The sequence below is a fragment of the Sinocyclocheilus anshuiensis genome, unplaced genomic scaffold (assembly GCF_001515605.1).
Source record: "Sinocyclocheilus anshuiensis isolate Anshui unplaced genomic scaffold, SAMN03320099.WGS_v1.1 scaffold51, whole genome shotgun sequence".
Taxonomy (NCBI): Eukaryota; Metazoa; Chordata; class Actinopteri; order Cypriniformes; family Cyprinidae; genus Sinocyclocheilus; species Sinocyclocheilus anshuiensis.
In genome coordinates, this window is record NW_015548296.1 from 3375209 (window position 1) to 3397345 (window position 22137).

Sequence of the window (22137 nt, forward strand, 5' to 3'; positions counted from 1 at the left end):
ATATATAAAATGTATTTAATTAAATGTAATTAATTCATTAATTTTAATTTAAAAAATATATATATATTTTATTAATAGTTTTTTTAACAAAAGTCAACAAATGGCTTTGGCTGTCTTTAGATGCATTGTTTGCTTTATTTTATTTGTCAAAAGTGACAATAACTGTCTTGGTCTCCTACTTAAAGCACTTTCAAACGTATTATCAAACTGCATGTTTTCATTAAACATCAAAAAACGCTGTTTTGTCAGCTTGCAGTGGTAAAACTGATCTAGTTTTTTGTTACTGTATCTGCTTTGCATTCATCTCCTTTCTTTATCTGTACCTTACCCATAGTTCCCTGCAAAAGTAAGTAAAACTCTCCTGGTAACTGTAAAGTTGAGTTTGATAATAGCTCAGTGAACCCAGTGTACTTCCCTACACAGATTAGCTTTGTTAGCGAGCGCCGAGTCCTTGCAGGCTCGAGAGACTGCAAAACACTACAAATGAGAGAGTTGTTGGGTCTGGTCACATACAGCCAAGACAGTCAAAGAAAACTCTATTCCCAGGCTAATTTTCTGAAACAGCTTCTGTGTTTGTGTGGCTGTTTGTTGTATAAGATGCTCCCACTGCACAAAATAAGCTATATAGACGTACATAGTGTCAGTAAATAAAGATCATGTTGTAACTATGGGCTTTTGTCATCAGCGCTGTATGACTGTGTTTAGTTATATGCAGCTCCCTTTCACTCTGTGTAAATTATTGGATTTGGAACTGCCGTCACCAATTTGCCACATGCACTAGATACATATTTGAATAATAACAGATGCTTTGAAAAACTCATATTGAACAAATTGAACATGTCTGAATCTTGCCCAACTGTAAAATAGAAACATTGACCATTGGAACACCCTCCTAAACCAATGAATGTCATATTCTTTCTGCAATTCCAGTGGTGTCATATGGATTTCTGTTTTATAAAGTCATAAAATAATCATTAATACTCATAATCAACTTTCTTAACTGAACAACAAATTAGCCAATATTATCAAATTTGTGAACTGCATTTAAAATAAAGCTGCATTTATTTTTGGTCAAAATACAGTAAAAACAGTTGAAACTTAAAATAACCGTTTTCTATTGTAATGTATTTTAAAATGTAATTTATTCCTGTGATGGCAAAGCTGTCATTTCCAGTCTTCAGTGTCACATGATCTCTCAGAAATCATTCTAATAAGATGATTTAGTGCTCAAGCGACATTTTTATTGTTGTCTGTGATGCATTTTTTAAAGGGGTGGTTGATTGCGATTTCACTTTTTTAACGTTAGTTAGTGTGTAATGTTGCTGTTTGAGCATAAACGATATCTGCAAAGTTACGACGCTGAAAGTTCAATGCAAACGGAGATATCGTCTTTTAAAATTATGGCAGTTTAATGCCTACAAAAATGGCTCGTAGGGATTACAACGAGCTACTTCCCGGGTTCGTGACGTCACAAACCCAGAAATTTACATAAACCCCGCCCCCGGGAACATGCAACAAAGGGGGCGAGGCCATGTTGCGCTGCTTTAGAGAAGAGGAAGAGTTGTTGCCATGCCGTCAAAACTAGGGGTGCGTGCATGAAAAAATATATTCATATATGAATCGTGATTCTGACTTCTAACGATTCTAATAGATTCACAAGTTTCACAATCAGTGTTCTAAAGCAGCGGTTCTCAATCCTGTTCCTCGCTTCCCACTGCTCTGCACAAGCTCTGCATCTCTCTCTCTCTCTCTCTCTCTCTCTCTCTCTCTCTCTCTCATTCAGATCACCCAGCTCAGCTCCAACAATGAACTGTTCCAATTATACACTTTTATACACTTTACGCGGTTGCCGTACTGTATTAAAGCTTTAATCAGGATAAAACCGTATATTAATAGCTAACATAAGCAGTAGCATTTACAAATAACAGCGTATCTAAAAGTATGAGACAACAACAAACAAAAAACATACCATTAAGAGCTGTGTGCAATATTGACGGCACCATTGTTTACAATACAACCGGAGAACATGCTGCTGAGCTGAGGGGCGGGACGATTAGACGCGCTTTGGGCTGGCAATTTAGTGAATCACAACACACTGGGCCAGCTAACCAATCAGAGCCCATCGCGTATTTCTGAGGGTGGGGCTTCATAAAACCAGGAACTCATCGGAGCGTTTAGGGACAGAGCGGTGTAGAATAAAGGTAAATTATGTGAAAAATAACGCGTTTTTTAAAAAACGAAGCATTAACACAAGTTAGACTGCACCCCATAAACACAATCAAGCCTAGAAAAAAAACAGTCAACCACCCCTTTAATAAATAAAAAGTCACTTTTAATCAATTTAATGCATCCTTGCTGAAAATTTTTATTTATTTCTGATTTCACAAAATAATAATAATAAATCAATAAATTAGAAAATAAATTAAAATAAATAAAAAAATTGAAAAGAAAAAAAAGCTTACTGACCCCAAACTTTTGAACAGTAGAGAATTCCTTCTCTCCTTATTTTAAACAAAGGAGTAGCCATTTACATTTAGTGCTTACAAAAATATCAAATTGATTTTAATCCAGAAATTATTACAGAATTAATGAGAGTAGAGAAAAGGTTTGTTCAATTTGTTTTTGTGAACAGCAGTTTTTGTACAGCTTTTAGCATAAACTGACCTGTAAAATTTGAAATTTAACCTTACTTTTATATGCTGTTAGTTTATATTTCCCTGAATACCTTTGCATGAGTATGACACAAAAGTGCATTGAAATACAGTATTTGACACTATGTTCCAACACTTTTCTGCTGTCTGTCCGCAGTGGTTTGCTTTGATGCTAAAATCAACTTCGACGACAATGCAGAGTTTAGACAGAAAGCTGTGTTCGCCATGGACGATACTGCGGAGAGTGACCCCTTGGAGACTGAAGCAGCCAAATATGATCTCAAGTACATCGGACTGGATGGAAACATAGCCTGTTTTGGTTTGTTTTAATCTTTCATATACCAAAAATACCAGATGAACTTCTACATGAAATAATGAACAACATACCAAATGAACTTGAAATTTCAAAGCTTTCAGAAACCTGTTCCACATCAAGCTCATGTCTCAAGGGATATTTCAAATCCAGCTTTAGAAATGCTCTTCTTAGTAGTTTCCAACATGTTTATTTTAGTCTTGAGAAGAGGATTTTGTGAAAATGTTACCAAACGGGCGCCGATCCAGTCATCATCTCCAGCAGCTCTCTTAACAGCTCCATAAGGGACCTGCCTGAACCGATGGGCTCTAATTAGCAGGAATCTTCCGGAAAAACGACTCAACCAAGATGATTGTTAGTCTACACATTTAAGTGGTCCCTCATTATAAATCACGGCTCTCACAGCAAAGCGCCAAGAAAGAAGCGTATAGACAAGACGAGCGCAGAAGTGACTCTAACTGACCTTGTCGTGTAGACACAAACGCATTCACGCACAATTTACTTGCAGTTAGTTTACACCTTAAAAGCTTTGTAAACTGGCAAAGCGACAGCTGTTCAGCTGAATTTCACTTTATTGAGTCGAGTGCCAGAGCCTGTGCCAACACGTTAGCTCAGCGCTGAAGAACAGAATAAGGGGAGATGTGTGAAGCTGGGAGAGCTGGGATGAGCAGGAAATGGCTGAATCAGTTGGCTGCCTTACAGCTCAAAGCACGACGAGATGGGACTCACCAGGCCGGCTAACACAGATACTACAACCACTCTTGACACCCTGTATACTTTTAGTCAAGCACAATTTGCTTTCCTTGGAAAGCAGTGAGCAGGAGATTTAGAGCTGAGCTGTGTTTTCATTGGGGATGGGATGTTAAATTACTTTTTTATTTGCTTTTGTCTCTGCTTTTCTTGTAAATGTGCCGTACGGACGAGACTATAGTATGTATGTATGTATAATCATGTATATACTGTAATTCCTAATTTGGAACCTACTTAAAGCCATTAGTTTGGAAAATTGTGCAGTTATTTACTCGCATTACAAACTTCACTTACAAACTTTTTTCCTTCCATGGAGCACAAGAAATTAATTAAAAAAAAATTATTCTGGCCGTTATATTGAATATTATCAAATTATATTGCGTATCATTATAGTGAATATTCTTTTCAATATAATGAAGGTCATTTAGGACTGGGGTTGTGAAATGTTAAAAGTGTCATAACAGTCCATACAGTAGTTTTTAATGAAGACCAGATTGAAATTTGAGCTGTGACAGAGTGAGTTAGCAATGTCCAAATTATTATAAACAAATCTTTTGAGATTCTTTTAATAAATCAGTTGATCCATTTTGACCCAATGATTCTTTTAGAAATCTCACTTATCTGATTAATGATTTCAACTTAGTAACTTAGTGATTTATTTGGTTATAAGTGAATAATGACTTTAATTTCCTCTATTTAACAGGCAAATCGATCATGTAGCTTCAGAATGCATGGCATATAGTTGTATAGATATAGTTGTATTTTTTTATTATATATTTTATACTTTTATTATGTTTTTATCATGGACTTGTGTCATTTTTGAAGCCTGGAGCTAGGTTCCTGTCCCTATAAATTTTAATTTCATACAAATAACCAACTGGTACATTATTATGATTAGTTCACTTCCAGAATAAAAATGTCCTGATAATTATATAAATAACCCCCATGTCTTCCAAGATGTTCATGTCTTTCTTTCTTCAGTCGCAAAGAATATATTGAGGAAAACTTTTTCCTTGGTTGTGATCGTGTAGAGCGCTTTGAAACTGCATTGATTGAAACTACACTTTGGACCTTCAACCCGTTGGGTCCCATTGAAGTCCACTATATGGAAAAAAAAATCCTGGAATGTTTTCCTCAAAAACCTTAATTTCTTTTCGACTGAAGAAAGACATGAACATCTTGGATGACATGGTGGTGAATAAATTATCAGGAAATTTTTATTCTGGAAGTGAACTAATCCTTTAACACATTTCTTCTTTTGTGTTCCATAGAAGATTAAAAGTCGTACAGGTTTGGAATAACATGAGGGTCAGCAAACAATGATCATTTTTAGCTGAGCTAATATTTTAATGTCCAAAATATGGTCTGTATCCACAGTTAATGGTGCAGGCCTTGCTATGGCAACATGTGATATTATCGACTTGCATGGTGGAAAGCCTGCTAACTTCTTGGACCTGGGTGGAGGTGTAAAGGAGAACCAGGTGTATGCAGCCTTCAAGCTTCTCACTGCTGATCCCAAGGTAGGAATGATTCTGTTCATCCGAACCAAAAATGTGAATACCCAAAGTAAGTTTACTTCCACCATAAAAGATTAATATAAAGTTGTTTTGCGACTTTATAAGAAATAAAAAGTTAGTTGCGCTCCTTTAACTTAATTACAGTTCTCAATTTAGTATTACTTTTCTGCTCTTTGAAGTTTCCTCTGTGTGAGATTTTGTTGACTCCTTAGGCACCACAAAAGACTATGGGCTTGCGGCCGAACCCAGTTCTTTTTACCATCATTACGAGCTTGTGCTCTGATCAATATCTTTGCTACAGTCACACTTTTCAGCTCTGGAATTGTAAACACACCAAGACACACACACACACACACCGCATAACTCATCTTTTCACCAATTCTTTTCTCCCCCAGACACACACTTGCTGTCCTCCTCCTGTTGATTACTCGCTCTGGAGCGCAAGATCCTTTTTCTTGAAGCTTTTACGAGCCGAGGAGTTGTTTCTCATATAATGATCCTTTTCCGAAGCAGACAGGAATTCTTGGCACGTTGCTGATAATTTGCTTGTATTTGTTGTAAGCACACATGTCAATATGCACCTGATTTGGTTTCAGCTGTTTGTATTCAGGATGCACACTGACATCTTCATAACAGAACTCTGTTTATAATAATGTGAAACAGAATTCATCTAGTATCATGTTCATTGTGTGTCAGAAAACAGGAGTGCTGGGATTTAATAGCACACCTTGCTTTTCGAGTATTCTAGCTCGAAGCTGCAACACCACGCACATGCAGAAAGTGATTTCATCTAAAGATTGAATCACTTCATATTCATATTGTTCTCAGATGAAATATACACTTTTGTTTTTCTATGAATTTATCAGCAAAGGAAAACAGAGCAGAAAACCATGAAACACAATGGGCAACATTCATTGTTGCCAAACAACACAAAAATATGCATTAATGCTACATTATTTTGCCCACCGAATCATACTTGATTAGATAAAGGAGGCGGAAAGATTGTGTTGAATATTTTCAAAGCATATACAGTTGAAGTGTATAGTTCCAGTCTCCTCCTGTCTCTCCAGCCCTCCTGTCATCAATGGGGTACCTGAAATTTTCTAAGCTCTATTGGGGTAGAGTGGCGGCCCTCCCCTGCAGTCACACAGTTCCCATTCTGGAGCCTCTGTGTACAGTGATTTGCATTTCACAGACGCATTCACAGCCACCCAGGCTCTGTGGAAGGAATATTAATGGGAATGTTAATTATTGGATCCTCTGGCAGGATGAAATACGGAGTAGCCTTCTATCTTCCATCGGAAATGTTTGATTTGTTTGCCTCCTTCAAATCGTTCTCATTAATTTAACAACTGATTAGTGGTCGGAATCAACCCATCCACAACTGTCAAAAAAAGCTGCAAAAATGAACGGGAAAACGAATAATTCAAATGGTCCTAAAACTGACACCTGAGGTACACCACTCTTCTAGTATAGGGATGTATTTAAGGAATGTTCTGAGGTTCAATACAAATGAAGCTTAGCTGACAGCAGTTGTTGTATGATGTTGATTATCTCCAAAAACATTTTTGACTTGTAATGTGTTACAATACACATTAAAATACACTGTTTATAGCCAATAGAATCAAATATTATACATGTTAACATGAGACGAACAGAATTACCTACTAACCTGTGTAAAGTTGTTGCTAACTTTAAACTAAAACCTTTTCCAAAATGTTTGTGCAAGGATACCAAGAAGGGAGGTTATGTATCTTCCTTGTTGAAGTACATGAAGTAACTTGAAGATATTATGTTGGTGATGAATAACTAGTCCTAGTCCACCTCCAGTGTGGGCCTATTGTAATAATGATTTCAAACAAATGTACAGGTCAAAAATGCACATTTTGTAAGAAAGAAATTAACGTTAGTACTTTAACACAAATGTGAGCTTGTTTTTCCTTTAAACCCTCAAGTTAAGACAATTTTCAGTTTTGAACCAAGGGTTGGGTGAAATTATGTCTGAGTAATCGACATTATGTGAAATAATGCTGTCAAGCTTAGCTTTTTTTGAACTCTGAATCTTTTTAAAGTACAGCTAGAATTGCAGTGTTGTACAGTTGAGGACTTTGAAAAGGAAGCGTGGAGAGTTTAAGCTGATGTACCGCCAGACTGTGTAACCCTTTCTTTAGAGTCTGCAGGGAGGCAAATGTGTTGTATATATGCACTCCTTTGATATACAACATTTATTTTATTCTTACTCACCAAAGCTACCTTCACTGACAGCTGAAAGGAGAGGCACTCTTGAACTGTCTCCCACTCTCACTTTCTTAGTTTCTCTACTTTTTTTTCCTCGGACATGGGGCATTTGCTCCCTGGGCCTTTTTCCTCCCATTCCAACCCTATTAAAACAGCCTCTCTTTTTATATTTATAATGGTTAGGTTGATAGATGAAGGCAGTACCATAGAAGTACGTGGAGAGTGGACACATTTTGTAACACCTGGATTACATAAGTCAGTCTCCGTCAATAGGCATTGTTCAAGTTCTTTATTTATGACACAGAAATGTGGAAAAAGAGCGATGGAGAACTCTTTACTCTTGAACTTAGTCAACACTTACCACACACGGCACATTGCAAAGTTTTATCATGGAACATGAATAAAACATTACACATTTGCCACGGTTTTAGAAAAAGCCGAAAGCACCTGCTAGTCGAATCCAAATGGCAACGGCTAAACAACGCCATTATCCCACCCCCTCCCTTCAAAGTTAGATGTGGGAGACGTGGATGGATAGATGTTTTTGCTCGTGGCTATTTGGTCCCTATGCAGTGTAGTTTGGAGTGGGAGTGAATTAGGGCTGTGGCACGTCAGACGTGCTCCCAGGCACTGGGTGTTTGATGAAGGTGCTTGGCTGGGTAATTGTGACCGGTGGGGATTTCACCTGCCCTGGGTAGAGAAGGCTGCAGCACCGGGTTGTGTGATGTGTATTTGAGGTTAACTAGGAGCCGGCGCTGGAGCTTGATACTATTTGCTGGCCGCTGCAAGGTAAATCTGAAACAAATGTTGTTGTGTGTCAGTTCTGTTGGTCGAACTGCTGTGAACATGAATGTTTGAGGTCCCGTACAGCACATTAATGTGTTGTCTTGGTGATACAACTCAGTCATTCTGTCTTGGAGATGACACATGTTTGCTCAGGGCATCATGGGATTGAATATGCCCCTCTTACACTTAAATGGTGCTGGTGCTCGACCAGGGAATCTGCCAGCCTCTCTCAGAACTGGCCCATGTTGAAAGCCAGACAATGATGTAACTGATTGCATGAAGTGTCCACAATTTATTTATTTATTTTTTTTAAAGTATTGAACTTGGAACATACATCATCCTGTGGTGCGAGATATTGTATGTTGCAAGTACAATACTTTAAAAATTGTAAATTGATTTTTTTTTTTTAAGTTTGAAAGTATTGGAAACATATTTTAACATCCAAAATAGTTTAAAGGGGTGGTACACTGGGTTTTTTCTAGGCTTGATTGTGTTTATGTTAATGCTTAATTTGTAAAAAAACGCATTATTTTTCACATAATTTACATAATTTATTCCAAACTGCTCTGTCCCTTCTCAGAGAAACGGGCTGATCATTTCCTTCTTTTATGAAGCCCCTCCCTCAGAAATACGCGATGGGCTCTAATTGGTTAGCTAGCCCAGTGTGATTGTGATTGGCTAAATCGCCTCTTGTGCGTGTCTAAACATCACGCCCCTCTCCTCAGCGGTATGTGCTCCGGTTGTATTGTAAACAGCTGCGTCCTTAATATCGCTTATCAGTTTGAGCCCGATTGAGAAGCAGAGAATATTATTGAAGAGGATCGTGCAGGACCTGTGCAAGCATGGCTTTTAATGGTAGGCCTATGTTTTTTGTTTGTTGTTGTCTCTTTAAGATACACTGTTATTTGTAAATGCTACTGCTTATGTTAGCTTTTAATATACAGTTTTATCCTGATTAAAGCTTTAATACAGTATGGCAACTGTACGCGTCCATGTTTAACGCTTCTCATAGCTATGTGAAAATAAGTGTATAAATGGAACAGAGCTGAGCTGATGATCTGAATGAGAGAGAGAGAGATGAAGAGCATGTGCAGAGCAGGGGGAGGGACACGAGGAACAGTATTAAGAACCGCTGCTTTAGAACATTGATTTTGAAACTTGTGAATCCATTAGAATCGTTAGAAGACAGAATCGCGATTCATATATGAATAGATTTTTATGTGCACCTCTAGTTTTCTCTTCCTCTTCTCTAAAGCAGCGCAGCATGGCCTCGCCCCCTTTGCTGCCTTTTCCCGAGGGCGGGGTTTATCTGGGTTTGTGATGTCACGAACCCGGGAAGTAGCTCGTTGTAGTCCCTACCAGCCGTTTTTGTAGGCATTAAACTGCCAGAATTTTAAAAGACAATATCTCCGTTTGCATTGAACTTTCAGCTTCGTAACTTTGCAGATATTGTTTATGCTCAAACAGCAACATTAGACACTAACTAACATTAAAAAAGTGAAATCGCAATCAACCACCCCTTTAATTTAGCTTCTGCATGCTACCACATCAAAAGTTACAACAAATAAAATGTATGATTTTTTTTTTTCAATTTGATAATTATGATATTTATAAATCATAACTCATTTTAAATAATAAATAATTTTATTTTAGACCAACAGGGGAAATAAAAGGGAGTTATGAGATTTAAGAACGTACATATTATATACAGTATTACAAATAAAATTGATAGCTGTTGTATATTTATGATAAATTGTATATTTATATTTATGCGCCAGTGCAAACCGTCTTTTGGCATTAAAACAGTACTGTCCAGATTTACTAAAGACACGCAGTGAAGAATTAGTGCTGAAATGGCGTGGGCATAGTTATTTTTGCGCCTGACCTTATTGACTATGCATTTGTAGGAGTTTCCCTTTCAGATGCAAAATTTATGGGAGGAGAGTATTAAAATGAATCACGCAACGCGATTTACTAATGTTTGTGCTTGTCAAATTACTGGTATTTGCGCCATTATTTAATGCCCAAAAAAAGCATGTCTTAAACCATTTTGCGCCTGTGTCGTAAGTAGATCACCCGCACCTGATGAGCATCGGCTCTGCTTATTTGCGACTACGCTAAGTTGTGCTGCACTTGGTATATTGTGTTGGTTGATATGTAAATGATATGTTGCGTCTGTGTTCTTTATTTTGCACATTGTCAGTAAATCACCCACAGAGATTTCCATGCCCATTTGCGCTGTTTTGTAATTGCGCTCTGGTGCTAATTTGCCCTGTTTAATAAATCTGGCCCTAAGTCTCTTATGTTCACTAAGGCTGCATTTTTTTCATCAGACATACAGTAAAATAGTAATATTGTGAAATATTAGTACACTTTAAAAAAGAAAACTGCTTTCTATTTGAATATATATCAAAATTAAATTTATTTTTGTGATTGCAAAGCTGAATTTTCAGCTGTCATTACTCCAGTCTTTAGTGTCAGATGATTCTTCAGAAATCATTCTAATATGATCTCTGTTTTTTCCAAGATACTTTTATGAATAGAATGTTTACAAAACAGCATTTGTTAGAAATATAAATGTCTTTTACTTTTGATCAATTTAATGCACACTTGCTGATAAAAAAGAAATATTATTGATCCCAAAGTGTTAAACATTAGGGTTTATTTTCATATTTAGTCATTTTAATATTTAATCTTTTTTAAAATTTAGAATATATTGTATTTACATTTCAGTGTAAATGGATGAAAGCTCATTTTATCTGAAAAACTGTCATTTCTGTACGTATTCTGTTTCCACAATCACTCATATCTTATCCAACATCTTCAGCAGATGAGCTGCAAAATCCTGTTGGCTCGTTGTGTCTTGCTTCAAGGCCAGAGTCTCTCGCAGGAGCATGGGGAGAGCATGCTAGTGAATAAAGCGGAATGGAAAGATGCGGTAGGGTAATGAAAAAGTGAAAGAGAGGTTAACGCTGGAGGATGAGAAGCCCTCTTTCTGCTCTCCTCATTACTGTCTGTGCCACTGTCTGCTCAACATTAAGCTCGACTCTGGCCTTTATATACGAGTACAAACACACAAATATACTCTCGCTCCCACCTCGCACATACTCCATCATTTGTATCCTTTGGGGCCTCCATGCCCCTGTCATCTCCATTGTGCTGGTGATGTTAGTGTATAATGATCAGTCGTCCCTTCTCGGCTGTCTCAGGCCTGAGGGAATCACATTTCCCATTTGTACCAAACACTGGCAATAAGAGCCAGCCCAATCTCCCAGCCCCAACATGGCCACCTCAGTAATGGAGCTCATTTCCCCTGCGTCTGGCTGTCTGGCCCCGGCCCGCGCGACGGAGCCCCGCTTCGCCAGATTCTCGGCCCCTGCACTAACACCATTAATGCTGACTGATAGAACAATGTCTCGCTAGCAGGAGACACATTTATTTTGTGTTCGGGCTGCTGAAACTCAAGGAACAGTGAAGAATACATAAGCAAACAATAACTAAACTTTCCACATGGGCTGAATTCGCATGGTGTCCACAGTCCTGCGTCATTTTGATCCCTGAACGGGAACACGTAGATTATGTTTTCTGTTATGTAATTACTCACTAGTAATCATCTGGTTAGGTAGTCCCACAAAACAAGTTAGCTCCTAAGCGGTCGGGAGTTTGTGAGGGGTTTTCTCGCTTTTTCAATATTGTCAACACTTGTTTCAAAACTTTCTTTCCCACCCATGAGTATGATGGATGATGCTTTACAAAAACCAATAAAACTAAGCGCTGTTCTTTCTGATGTGCTAGCAAGCGAGCAGCAAAGAAGCTGCTTTCAGTATTACCTTGCGTGCATGAGGTCTCTGGAGTATGCTTGTTTTGTTTTGAAAATGTTCTTCACGTAAGGCGTTTCTCAAAAAAGGGTTTGAGAGCTTGTTATGCAAATTCGGCATAGAAAAATGTGCTCAGAAATGCAAATCCTGCATTTCGAAGGTGGCAACGTCTATTGGATTTTCAGTAAGATCTCTTGGAGGTAGACAAAGAGTTTTTCTTTTTTAGCCCAGGTCATTATTTAATCTTCACAGCAGACGTTTTTGCAGATTTAGAGGGGATGCAAACTGCAAAATGACTCATGACTCTTAACCCCCTGGGGTCGACAGTTCCGGCGGCGGAACTTTTTGCAGATTTGAATGTTGACAGCGAAAATAACTAAAATGCTCCTCGTTTTAGCTCTGGGGCCTATTTGCACTGCAGTGGTCTGAAGATTAAAGTGATTTATTGTGAAGAAGAAACGTGGTGAGATCACAACCTTCCTTTTGTGTCCACCCTCTGCTATATTGAACCAGTGAGGAGATGAAAATAAACTATAATTTGCAGTCATTGGCCAATTACAAACAGAAATGTGAATATGACCTTGCTGACACAATAAATAGCACTTTGTAATGTTAAATTTAAAGCTAACGTGTATCATTTCTGTGCCACAAACAGAACTAATGGCTGGTTTCAAACATAGTTTCAAACACTCCCCCAGGTAGTCCCACTCCAAACTGTCGTTGGTTGAGCCAAGTCGGGTCATTTTGTACTTCCATTTGGTGCTTTTAGTGGCACAGAATGTATACTGTTCACATTAAAGTTTGTGGGAGCTCATTTAAAAAGACTGTTCGTCTGCAGATGGTTTTTAATGGGAACTATAAATGTTCCGATTGCTCAGTTGTGCCCTGTGAAGTGGACATCACAGGATATTTGACCATATTAAGTGTATATGGTCAGTCTGAAGGGCATTGCAAACAACATAGGGAACAATTGTATGTCAGTGTATATATATAAAAAGGAACTGAGCCTTCTGGCATTGAAATTTTGCTTAATGCACTTAAAATATATTCTATTTTAATATATTGGAAATGATTTCTGTAATGGAAAAAACTGAATTTTCAACAGCCATTACTCCAGTCTTCGGTGTCACATGATCCTTCAGAAATGATTCTAATATACTGATTTGCTGCTCAAGAAACGTTTCTTATTATTAACAGTTGAAAACAGTTCTGCTGCTTAATATTGTTTTTGTGGAAACCTTGATACAATTCTTCAGAATTCTTTGATGAATAGAAAGTTCAAAAGAACATTTATAGGCATTTATTTGAAATATAAAACTTTTGTAACATTATAAATGACTTTGCTGTCAGACTTTTGTCCATTTTAATTCATCCTCACTGAATAAAATTATTAATGCCTTAAAAAAAGAAAGAAAAGTGTGCTGATCTCAAACTTTTGAATGTTAGTGTATATCTATTCTATTCTATTCTATTATATTCTTAACCGAGAACACAGAGACAAATGCAGGAGGAAAGTGGAATCAGGGTGTAATGAAAAGGAAGCAAGCAAGCAAAGGTTACGATCTTCTTTAATCTCATTAATGAACATATGATGATAAAAAATCGTCATCAACCCCCACCGAAACGTCTATGTTCATGTACAAACACATCATCCGGTGAGCTTTGATCTCTATTAGATCAAGCGGCATCAAATATCCCAGAATGCCTGAATTTAAGCAAAGAACGAATAAATCAATAACCCCCATGCAGAATGGTCTCTGTGTTGTATAGTCAGTGTCTAATAAAAGAGGGTGTTCTGTATAAATGTAAGCTTTTGATAATACTTTTTTAAACTGGGCCTGTGATCTTTTTTCCGAGAAACCTCATAGAGCACTATATATCCAATTAGTATGAGAGCTTCCATTTGTTAGCCTTTTCATTGACTAATGCAAGACCTCAGTGGAAGAGGCACTCAACAGATGCTTTTGATAATTTGCTTACAATGTGCCATCTAGTTTTTTTGTTAGTCAGAAAGGTTGTTGTATGCCTTAATCTAGTCTTTTACTTTGATCTGTTCAACGGTACAGCAGACTCGTTGGTCGAGCTTAAATAAAGTGTGCATAGGACCATGTGCAGGAAGATGCTCACTGAAATTTACAAGTGCTTGTTTGGCTATTTTGGCCTCTTCCCTGATTTTATCAGAAGAGCTACAACATGATAGGGTGAGAAGGTGAAAAAGGGATCAGGAGTTGATCTCAAGTTTGAATCATCTGCACTGGAGTCTGAAAATTGTAGCATAATAAATGATCTCCTTGTCATATTCCTTTGCTTGAACGTTATATAATACTCATCAGAAACACACACACACACACAGGCAACTTTACAGGCGTCGACACGCTCTCGCTCCATGCATGAGAGCTTGTCATAACATTGAGCATAAATACAGTGTTTGACGGGCAGGCAGGGCTGTGAAAGGCAAATAGATGTACTGTCCATTTATGCAATGAGAAAAGACCGTTCAACCAAACACTGAGCTGTTTTCAGAGACAAGGATGAGTTTCTGTATAGGTTTGAATGTCAAAAAGTACAGGTACAATGGTACCAGTGTATATGCAGTAGGGCTGTGCGATTAATCGAAATCGAATCGAAATCGCGATTTGAGACGTTGCGATTTCCTAATCGCAAAGCCTGCGATGTGGACGCGATATTACTCTGTTCCAGAGCATATGCATGACTGCCAGCCTTGAGTTGCAGTCTTAGGGACGGGAGAGAGACAGAGTGGGATTATGGCGTCTACTGTGTCAGGTCGATAGTTAGGCAAATTAAAACTAAAGAAAACTGTATGCAATTTAAGCTTCGAAATGACATACAACGAACAAAAAATGTAATTTGCAAGAGCTGCGTCACAGCGCATATCTAAATCTCCCGTATCGGTTCTGTTTTCAGTACTGGAGAATAAAAGATACATTCTTAGATGTTTTTGTTAGTACGTGAATGTTATCTTACACATTTTTATCTCCCCAACAGATTAATTTGAAATAAGTTTATAATGCATGTTGGCTATTCCCAATTCAGAAGAGCGCACACACAGCCTGTGTCTGTGAATGCTTCTCATACTCGCTCCTCTCTGCCCCACGCGGCGCGAATCCCGCGTCACGGACGAGCAAATCGCAATCGCAATATCTGTCAAAAAAAATCGCAATTTGATATTTTCCCCCAAATCGCACAGCCCTAATATGCAGTGTGTATGTTATAGATATTTTTTATTTATATGTTTAAAACAGTGTATTTCTTATTAGTTTTGGTATGGATAATTTTGAAACGTTACTGGAATTGGCAGCGATTACCAACACTTTTGGTATCGTTTCAACACTACTTTCTTCTATAAGGACACTTGTGGGATCTGTTCCAGACTCAAGTTTTCTATGTAATAAGCTTTTGAAATAATGAATGATACTGGCTTTATCTTGCTCGACCATCCCTGTGAAATTTTCATTAGATAACCTTACTATCACTCCGTCCTTTACCATAGGTTACACTTTAGTCATTAAGCGTTTTATGTCCTTGTCTAATTTGGTTTCGGTATTGATTGCGGTGTATGAAATTTTTCCTTTGGGCCTCTTTATTTTTCCCTTTCGACACAAATCTCGGCCAGATAAGGTCTGTTGTTGTATTCCTAAGTGTACTGCTGTCCAATACAAATGCTAAATCTGATCTGGTCGCATGCATTGCACAGGAGAGTGCGAAGTGAAATGCTGATCCGATATTTCCCTGCTATCTCCTCCAAATTATTCCTGCCATCATTACACACGTGGCTCAAAGGAGGCCCGCATTGCCTGAGCTCTTCGTTATCTGTCCCTGTCTCTCTCTCTTTCTCTCTCTCCTAAGTTAGATTGTGTTTTAAAGCACTGTATCGATGAGCAACCTGGAGCTCTTCTCGATATTAATTAGCTCCTCTTTCTTTTATCTTTACTTCATTTATCAATTGCTGTCAGATAATGGTGTGCCAGAACCCGAGAGAGCATAGCGAAGAGGATAAAGAAGTTGTGAGGGGAAAAAAAACTGGTAAGAAAGGATTTAGATATGGCGGAGTTGGGTTTCATGAATGATGAAACATCTTAGTATTGTTTAGTCATTTCCACATTATCACTGCACATTGTTCATGTTTATGTGTGCAAATTACTTAAAGTTTAACCAAAAGGCATGATGAACCAGATGTGAGAACCAGGATTGATGAAGCACAGCTGAATTACACTTGCAAAAATGCCTCAACTGATCATTTTACTTCAGTTATATGATTTATTTCACTGTTAGGGTGCTTAGTAATGTTTATGGAACCTGTCACCAAATTATGTACTGTTGTGGAATTGAACTAGTCTGGTTTTTCATTTTCTCTTGTAGTACTTTTAAAGGAAAAACTCCCCACCTCCAATAATCGGCTATAATTATATACTAAAAATACATGTTTTAACATATTTTTAGAAATTAAAGGTGTTTACCTACTTTTATCTACAAATTTATGTGACTCCTAAAAAAATATATCATATAACAAAACATCAAACTAAGTGGCATTTACTTCTCAGAAAATATCACAAAAGCTCGTATTTCAAGCAAATAAATCAATAAATTGTTTAGGCTTAATTGTAAATATTTTTCACAAAATGTTATTGCTTAGTTTGATATTTTGTTATCTAAATCATTGATAAGCATAATATTTTTCTGTAAGATTTTTTTAATGTTTTTGAAAGAAGTCTCTTATGCTCACCAAGGCTGCATTTTGATTAAAAATACAGTAAAAACATGAAGACTAAAACATAGTATTACAAAACATTAATAGTCTTTTTTTTCAGGATTCTTTGAATAGAAAGTTCAAAAGAACAGCATTTATTTAAAATAGAAATCTTTTGTAAACAATTTACTTTACTGTCACTTTTAATCAATGTAATATATCCATGCTGAATAAAAGTATTAATTTATTCTCTTTCATAAATGTGTAAATCATTCCGTTCCAGTGTTTTGAAAGTATTTAAACATTTAAATTTCTCTACCTCCTTTTCTTTTACATAATTGAACTGCAAACTTTGGTGGATTGCGGGTAATGTTTCATATAGTGGTAGATCATAATGAAGAATCATCTAGTTCTCATCTCTTCAGAGTGCTTTATCATGTATGCATCAGGAATGCAATACAGTTCATTGCATTCCTGAGAATGTTCCATAACAGAAATAAGAACCAAGAGTGTTCCGAGTCATTCTACTATTAATAAACTAAATCAAGTATAAGATGGAATGAAATATAATTACAGATACCTAGGTACAAGATGTTCATCTAATGATGTTAGACATGTTCCTTTATCTCATGTCCGTCACACACAAGGAGATGTTGACGAGGTGCTCAGCTGTAGGGGGCTTTGTTGGGCTTTTGGGTGCTTGTCGCTGTTCTTTTTCGGTGTCAAAGGACTGATGAAGGCCTGATGAAGCAGATGAGTCCTCGCCTGGAGATCTTCCAGAAGCACACACACCCAATCACTCACACAGTGCCGAGGACAGATGGCGATAGCACAACAATACACACACACAAACACACATCTGTGACAATAGAAACATAAATTCTCACTCGAACTCTCTTGAAAATTTGCACCTCCATTACTTCCTTAACCAAGAGGGCGGCGTGAATTACAAGAAGCACGCGTAGTCCGCAAATTGAAAAATGCATGAAAATGTCCGTATTACCGCTGAGACCAAGAAACCATCTGTCCTCTGGTTTCTTAAATGACGTTGAAATTACGTCGTGAGAACGGGCACAAATTCAGTTACGTTCATTACATGCTGTTTTCCACTTCGTTTAAAAAGATTGCTGTAGCATTTAAGCTCAGCGTGCCACCCGCAAAAACATTCCCATTGGGGGCGTCGCAGCTTTTTTCCTTCTTATCTTGAAGGTTAATTTTGAAAGGGATTGAATTGAATTGTCCTGAGTGCCCCCTGCCTCTGATGAGTTGTCCGATTGATCTATCCGCAGGGACCCTCTCCGTTCGTGTCCGACCTGGGCCCGTCAATTGTATTCGACACAATCATGAAAGAAGTGGCATTTCAATCGCGCCAAATCGGGTCAGACGAACCTACACCCTGCCTACCAATCATCGGAATATACGCGTTGCATATTTATTTATATTTCCAGCCATGGATTTTCACCCACCGTGAACCTCACCGCTGTCCTCCTTCAGAAAGTAGCGGTTGATTGAAAACTCTCTCATCTGCTGTTCTTCATCTGGAGAAGATCGATAAAGGAGCCGAGATAGGAGCCACACTAATTGAGTCGTTCTTTTACTGTTATTGCGTAGAGAACCGTTTTGTCATGTCAACGGTTGTCCCAGATACAGCGGTACTCTCTCTTTTTTTCATCCTCTCTCCCTTTCTATCCTCTCATCTCTCTCTCTGAGACTTTCTCATCTTCCGCTCTCCCTCAAAAGGACCAAAGGGAGTTAAGTCCATAATGAAGTGAGTGTCGAGGCCCAGCACTTCTCGCTCCCACCAGCAAAACTGTGGGAACTTTTTTTTTTTCAGAAACATGATACCGTTAAAAATTTAAAACCATGCATGTGTGGTGAGCTGAAAGTTTAATATTTCCTGGACAAAGTTCCTCTCCAGATGTTCCAGAAGGGATTGATCATATTTTGACTCCAAAGCGCTGCCGGTTGGGAAGGGAAAAAAACCTTTTAATCTCTAGCTTCTCTATTTTCTTGTCTTTTCCTGTCTTGCGTTAACAATCAATCTGATATTGTAACAACCATATTTACATGAAATAGTTTTCAAAAATGAAAATTCTGTCATCATTTACTCATGTCATTCATGCTATACATGATATCAGTGGCGAGCGTAGACTTCTTTACCCGGGAAGGCTGAGAGCAACAGCTCAGTTTTCCACTTGGATGATTGATTCATGAACACTTTTATTTGGTTATTAAACTTCTGATTTTGGTTTCCCAAGCAACATAATGTTACAATTTAAAGGACAGTGTAAACAAATCATTTTATAAATCATTTGTAGACAGGAAGGGACAAATGTTTTGTTTTGTTTTTAATTATTTTACTTTTAAAGATTTATTTGGTCACATCTCTAATCCTCTGCGGACTTTTATTGAATTTTGCTGTGATAAAACCCAATTCATTGTGTCATAATTCAATTATGTGACATTTTCTCCCCCTTTAAATGTCTCTCGATTAGTAACTCCGGTCTGTCTCATGCCTCATAAAGAAGCTTCAGCTTTATGAGTGTGTCGCTTAATGAGGGTTACCTGACCTTCAGCGATGCCTGCATTACATTATCGCCATGAATATTTGCACCTTTTAACGATGAGGTAACAATGCATTTATATAAATTTAGCATTACATTCAATGTCCTTCTGTTGGTAGAAGTGTCATGGCCGTTCAGATTCCCTCAATTCTTTTGAGCCAAATGAATTTTGAAAATAACCTTGTGTAATTTATTTAAATTTCACAATTCAATCTGCTTGCAGATTCTAAATCAACAGGTTTTGCTGTTGATGTTCCATGAACTCTGTATAGATTGTCTGCATGCATTCGAAAAGCAGCATGTATTGTCATCGTTACCATAACAGCAAGAAGATTGTGAGTCCTGTCAGAATAAAACACCCAGTCTGCTTACTAAAGACGTTAGACAACTCAGCATGGCACCGCAGTGCGTAATTGGCCTGTTTGCCTTGCTAACATATCTTAAAATGTGCTAAGCAAGCTTTCTTATTATGTTGCCAACTTTACTTAATAAACCTCCAATATTTGAGTGAGAGTCTGGAGCAGGGATTGGTTGGAGAGAGTCATTTTCATGTGTACACAGGATATTTTTAAATCCAGTTATGAAGGTAGTTTACTTGGCAATTATTGTTCTGTTTAATAGATTATTTAATATCTGCACCATCTCTTTCAATTGGATAGAAATACATTTGATTGCATTCAGTCTAATGATTTTCTGATTGAGGTGTTTTCATTCTGAGTGAGCTGTCAGTCGGATTATTAGGCTTCTTGTGAACGTAGCTACTGATTCCTACTAATAAGTGAGTTATATACTCACAGACTGTGGAGTGCATTGATTGGTTTTTCATTCTGCTCATTAGCGTTGATCGTGTCCAATCCTTCCCTGCCAACATAACAATAACAATGGACAGAGTTTGGATCCTGGGGTGCGTAAAGATGAGATCCAATTTGTCCAATTTTCATTCCACCAGCTAGCATTGCACCTCCGTCATTATATGAACACCTACGGTTGACAATTTCGAGCATGATACCCCAGACTGTTTACTTGGCGAATATTACCTCGGTTGTTAAATGGAACATTAGCAAGGTTATGATGTGCAGTCTTCCTGAAGTAGCTCATCATATCAAAGAGTTTCCAGTTCTAATCCTGGTAAATTCACTGCTGTCTGTTTAGCTCCCTGTTGATTGAGTTCAGTGCAAGGCTAACACTGCCGCACAACGTATGGAGGTAGACAGTGGGAGACTCCTCTCGTCTCTTTCTTTATATATCATTACACTAATCGTAATGAGTTTGGCACTATAAAGACTTCATTATGACTGTTTTTAACTGGAAACAGTAACTACCCTAGTGAAAAAGCAATATACTAAAATGTATTTGAAATACATTTATTTCATGCTAAGTATACTACAAATACCTTTAATTATTTAGCCTATGTATTTAATAAAATACCCTGCAATTGTACTTTTAGTATACTAAACTGGTATATTTAAAGTCTGCTAAACTGGAACAACTAATTTTGTACTTAATGCACTTTAATTGTGTGGAAGTAGTGCTGAAGTCCAACTAAAGATATACTGAAGTATATTTGATTGTGCTAAAGTGCAAAAGCGCTCCACTTCACTTCAGCGCCAGGCGTGAGTCAAGCAAGTGCGGAAACGGTACTGGGCTCGCAGCGCTTGCGCTTCAATTGCACGCACAAAGGCGCCGGCGCGCGCTGTAGCCTGTATCCTTCAGTGGCAGCTCTTAAAGACATATCAGCAAAAATAACCTAATAACCAGCTGCTGTGATGACTATTAATCAAAGGACAAAGAAAAAAAAGAGGAAAAAATAACTTTTATAGCTTTAAGGATTCATCTATATTTAATTTAGAATTTAGTGTTTGATAACTTTAGTTTCAATTTCTGTGTATTTCTGCTGAAGGGCACAGGTAAATATGACATTTATTATAATGGGTTTATGTGAAGATCAATTTTATAGAGCAATCAGTATTGGTATCATTGATACTGGCCTTCAGTCATAACAAACGATGCCATTAAACAAATATGAAAAAATATACTGTCTTTATGTTGTTTGTACATTAATTTGAAGATTGAATGTGAAATTATTGCAATATCGCACACTGTTCTCTACGCGCACAGCTGCACACACATGAAGCGCGCACACACGTTTCAGACGGTGCACGAACACAGAACTGAATCCTCTTCTGAATCCTCTGAACAGACACATACACATAAAGTTATGACAAAATACCCATCTCAACAATCATTCAGGTAAACACAGTCAGTTATGTCTCAAGTGAATGAAAACCGCTGAGAAAGAAATCGGATGTGATGTGTATCATTATATCGGATCCGTGCATCAGGTCTTAAAGGGACAGCCAAAATACCCATCTCGACAATCATTCAGGTAAACGCAGTCAGTTATGTCTCAAGTGAATGAAGACAGCTGAGAAAGATATCGGATGTGATGTGAGTCATTATATCAGATCCGTGCATCGGGTCTTAAAGGGACAGCGGCCTATAAATACTTCTGCTGTCATTAATGATACTCAAACAACAAAACAGCTGTGATAAAAATCTATATTTAATTTATACAGTGAACACTATGCAGTGTTATTTTCCCTAATTATTAAATTTCTGTATTTGAATACTACCAACCTTATTTTATTTGTAACATATTCTTTTGTATTTATCTATGCTTGTAATTTGTGTATTTGTTCTTATTTTTACTGGCTGTTCTCTTGTCTCTTTAATCATGTTTAAACTTTCTTAGTTAATCTAGTAGTATTTGCTGTGGTATCAAAGAAGTACTT

General features: G+C 37.6%; 1 protein-coding gene across 1 annotated transcript in view; it reads left to right on the forward strand.

The window, feature by feature from the left end:
• LOC107656059 (succinyl-CoA ligase [GDP-forming] subunit beta, mitochondrial-like) overlaps positions 1-22137 on the forward strand; it is a 124305-nt gene that overhangs the window by 62394 nt on the left and 39774 nt on the right. Inside the window, exons 8-9 of the mRNA XM_016443729.1 lie at positions 2809-2970; positions 5092-5234. Coding sequence (XP_016299215.1) covers positions 2809-2970; positions 5092-5234 — 305 coding nt within the window. The remainder of the gene's footprint in view (positions 1-2808; positions 2971-5091; positions 5235-22137) is intronic.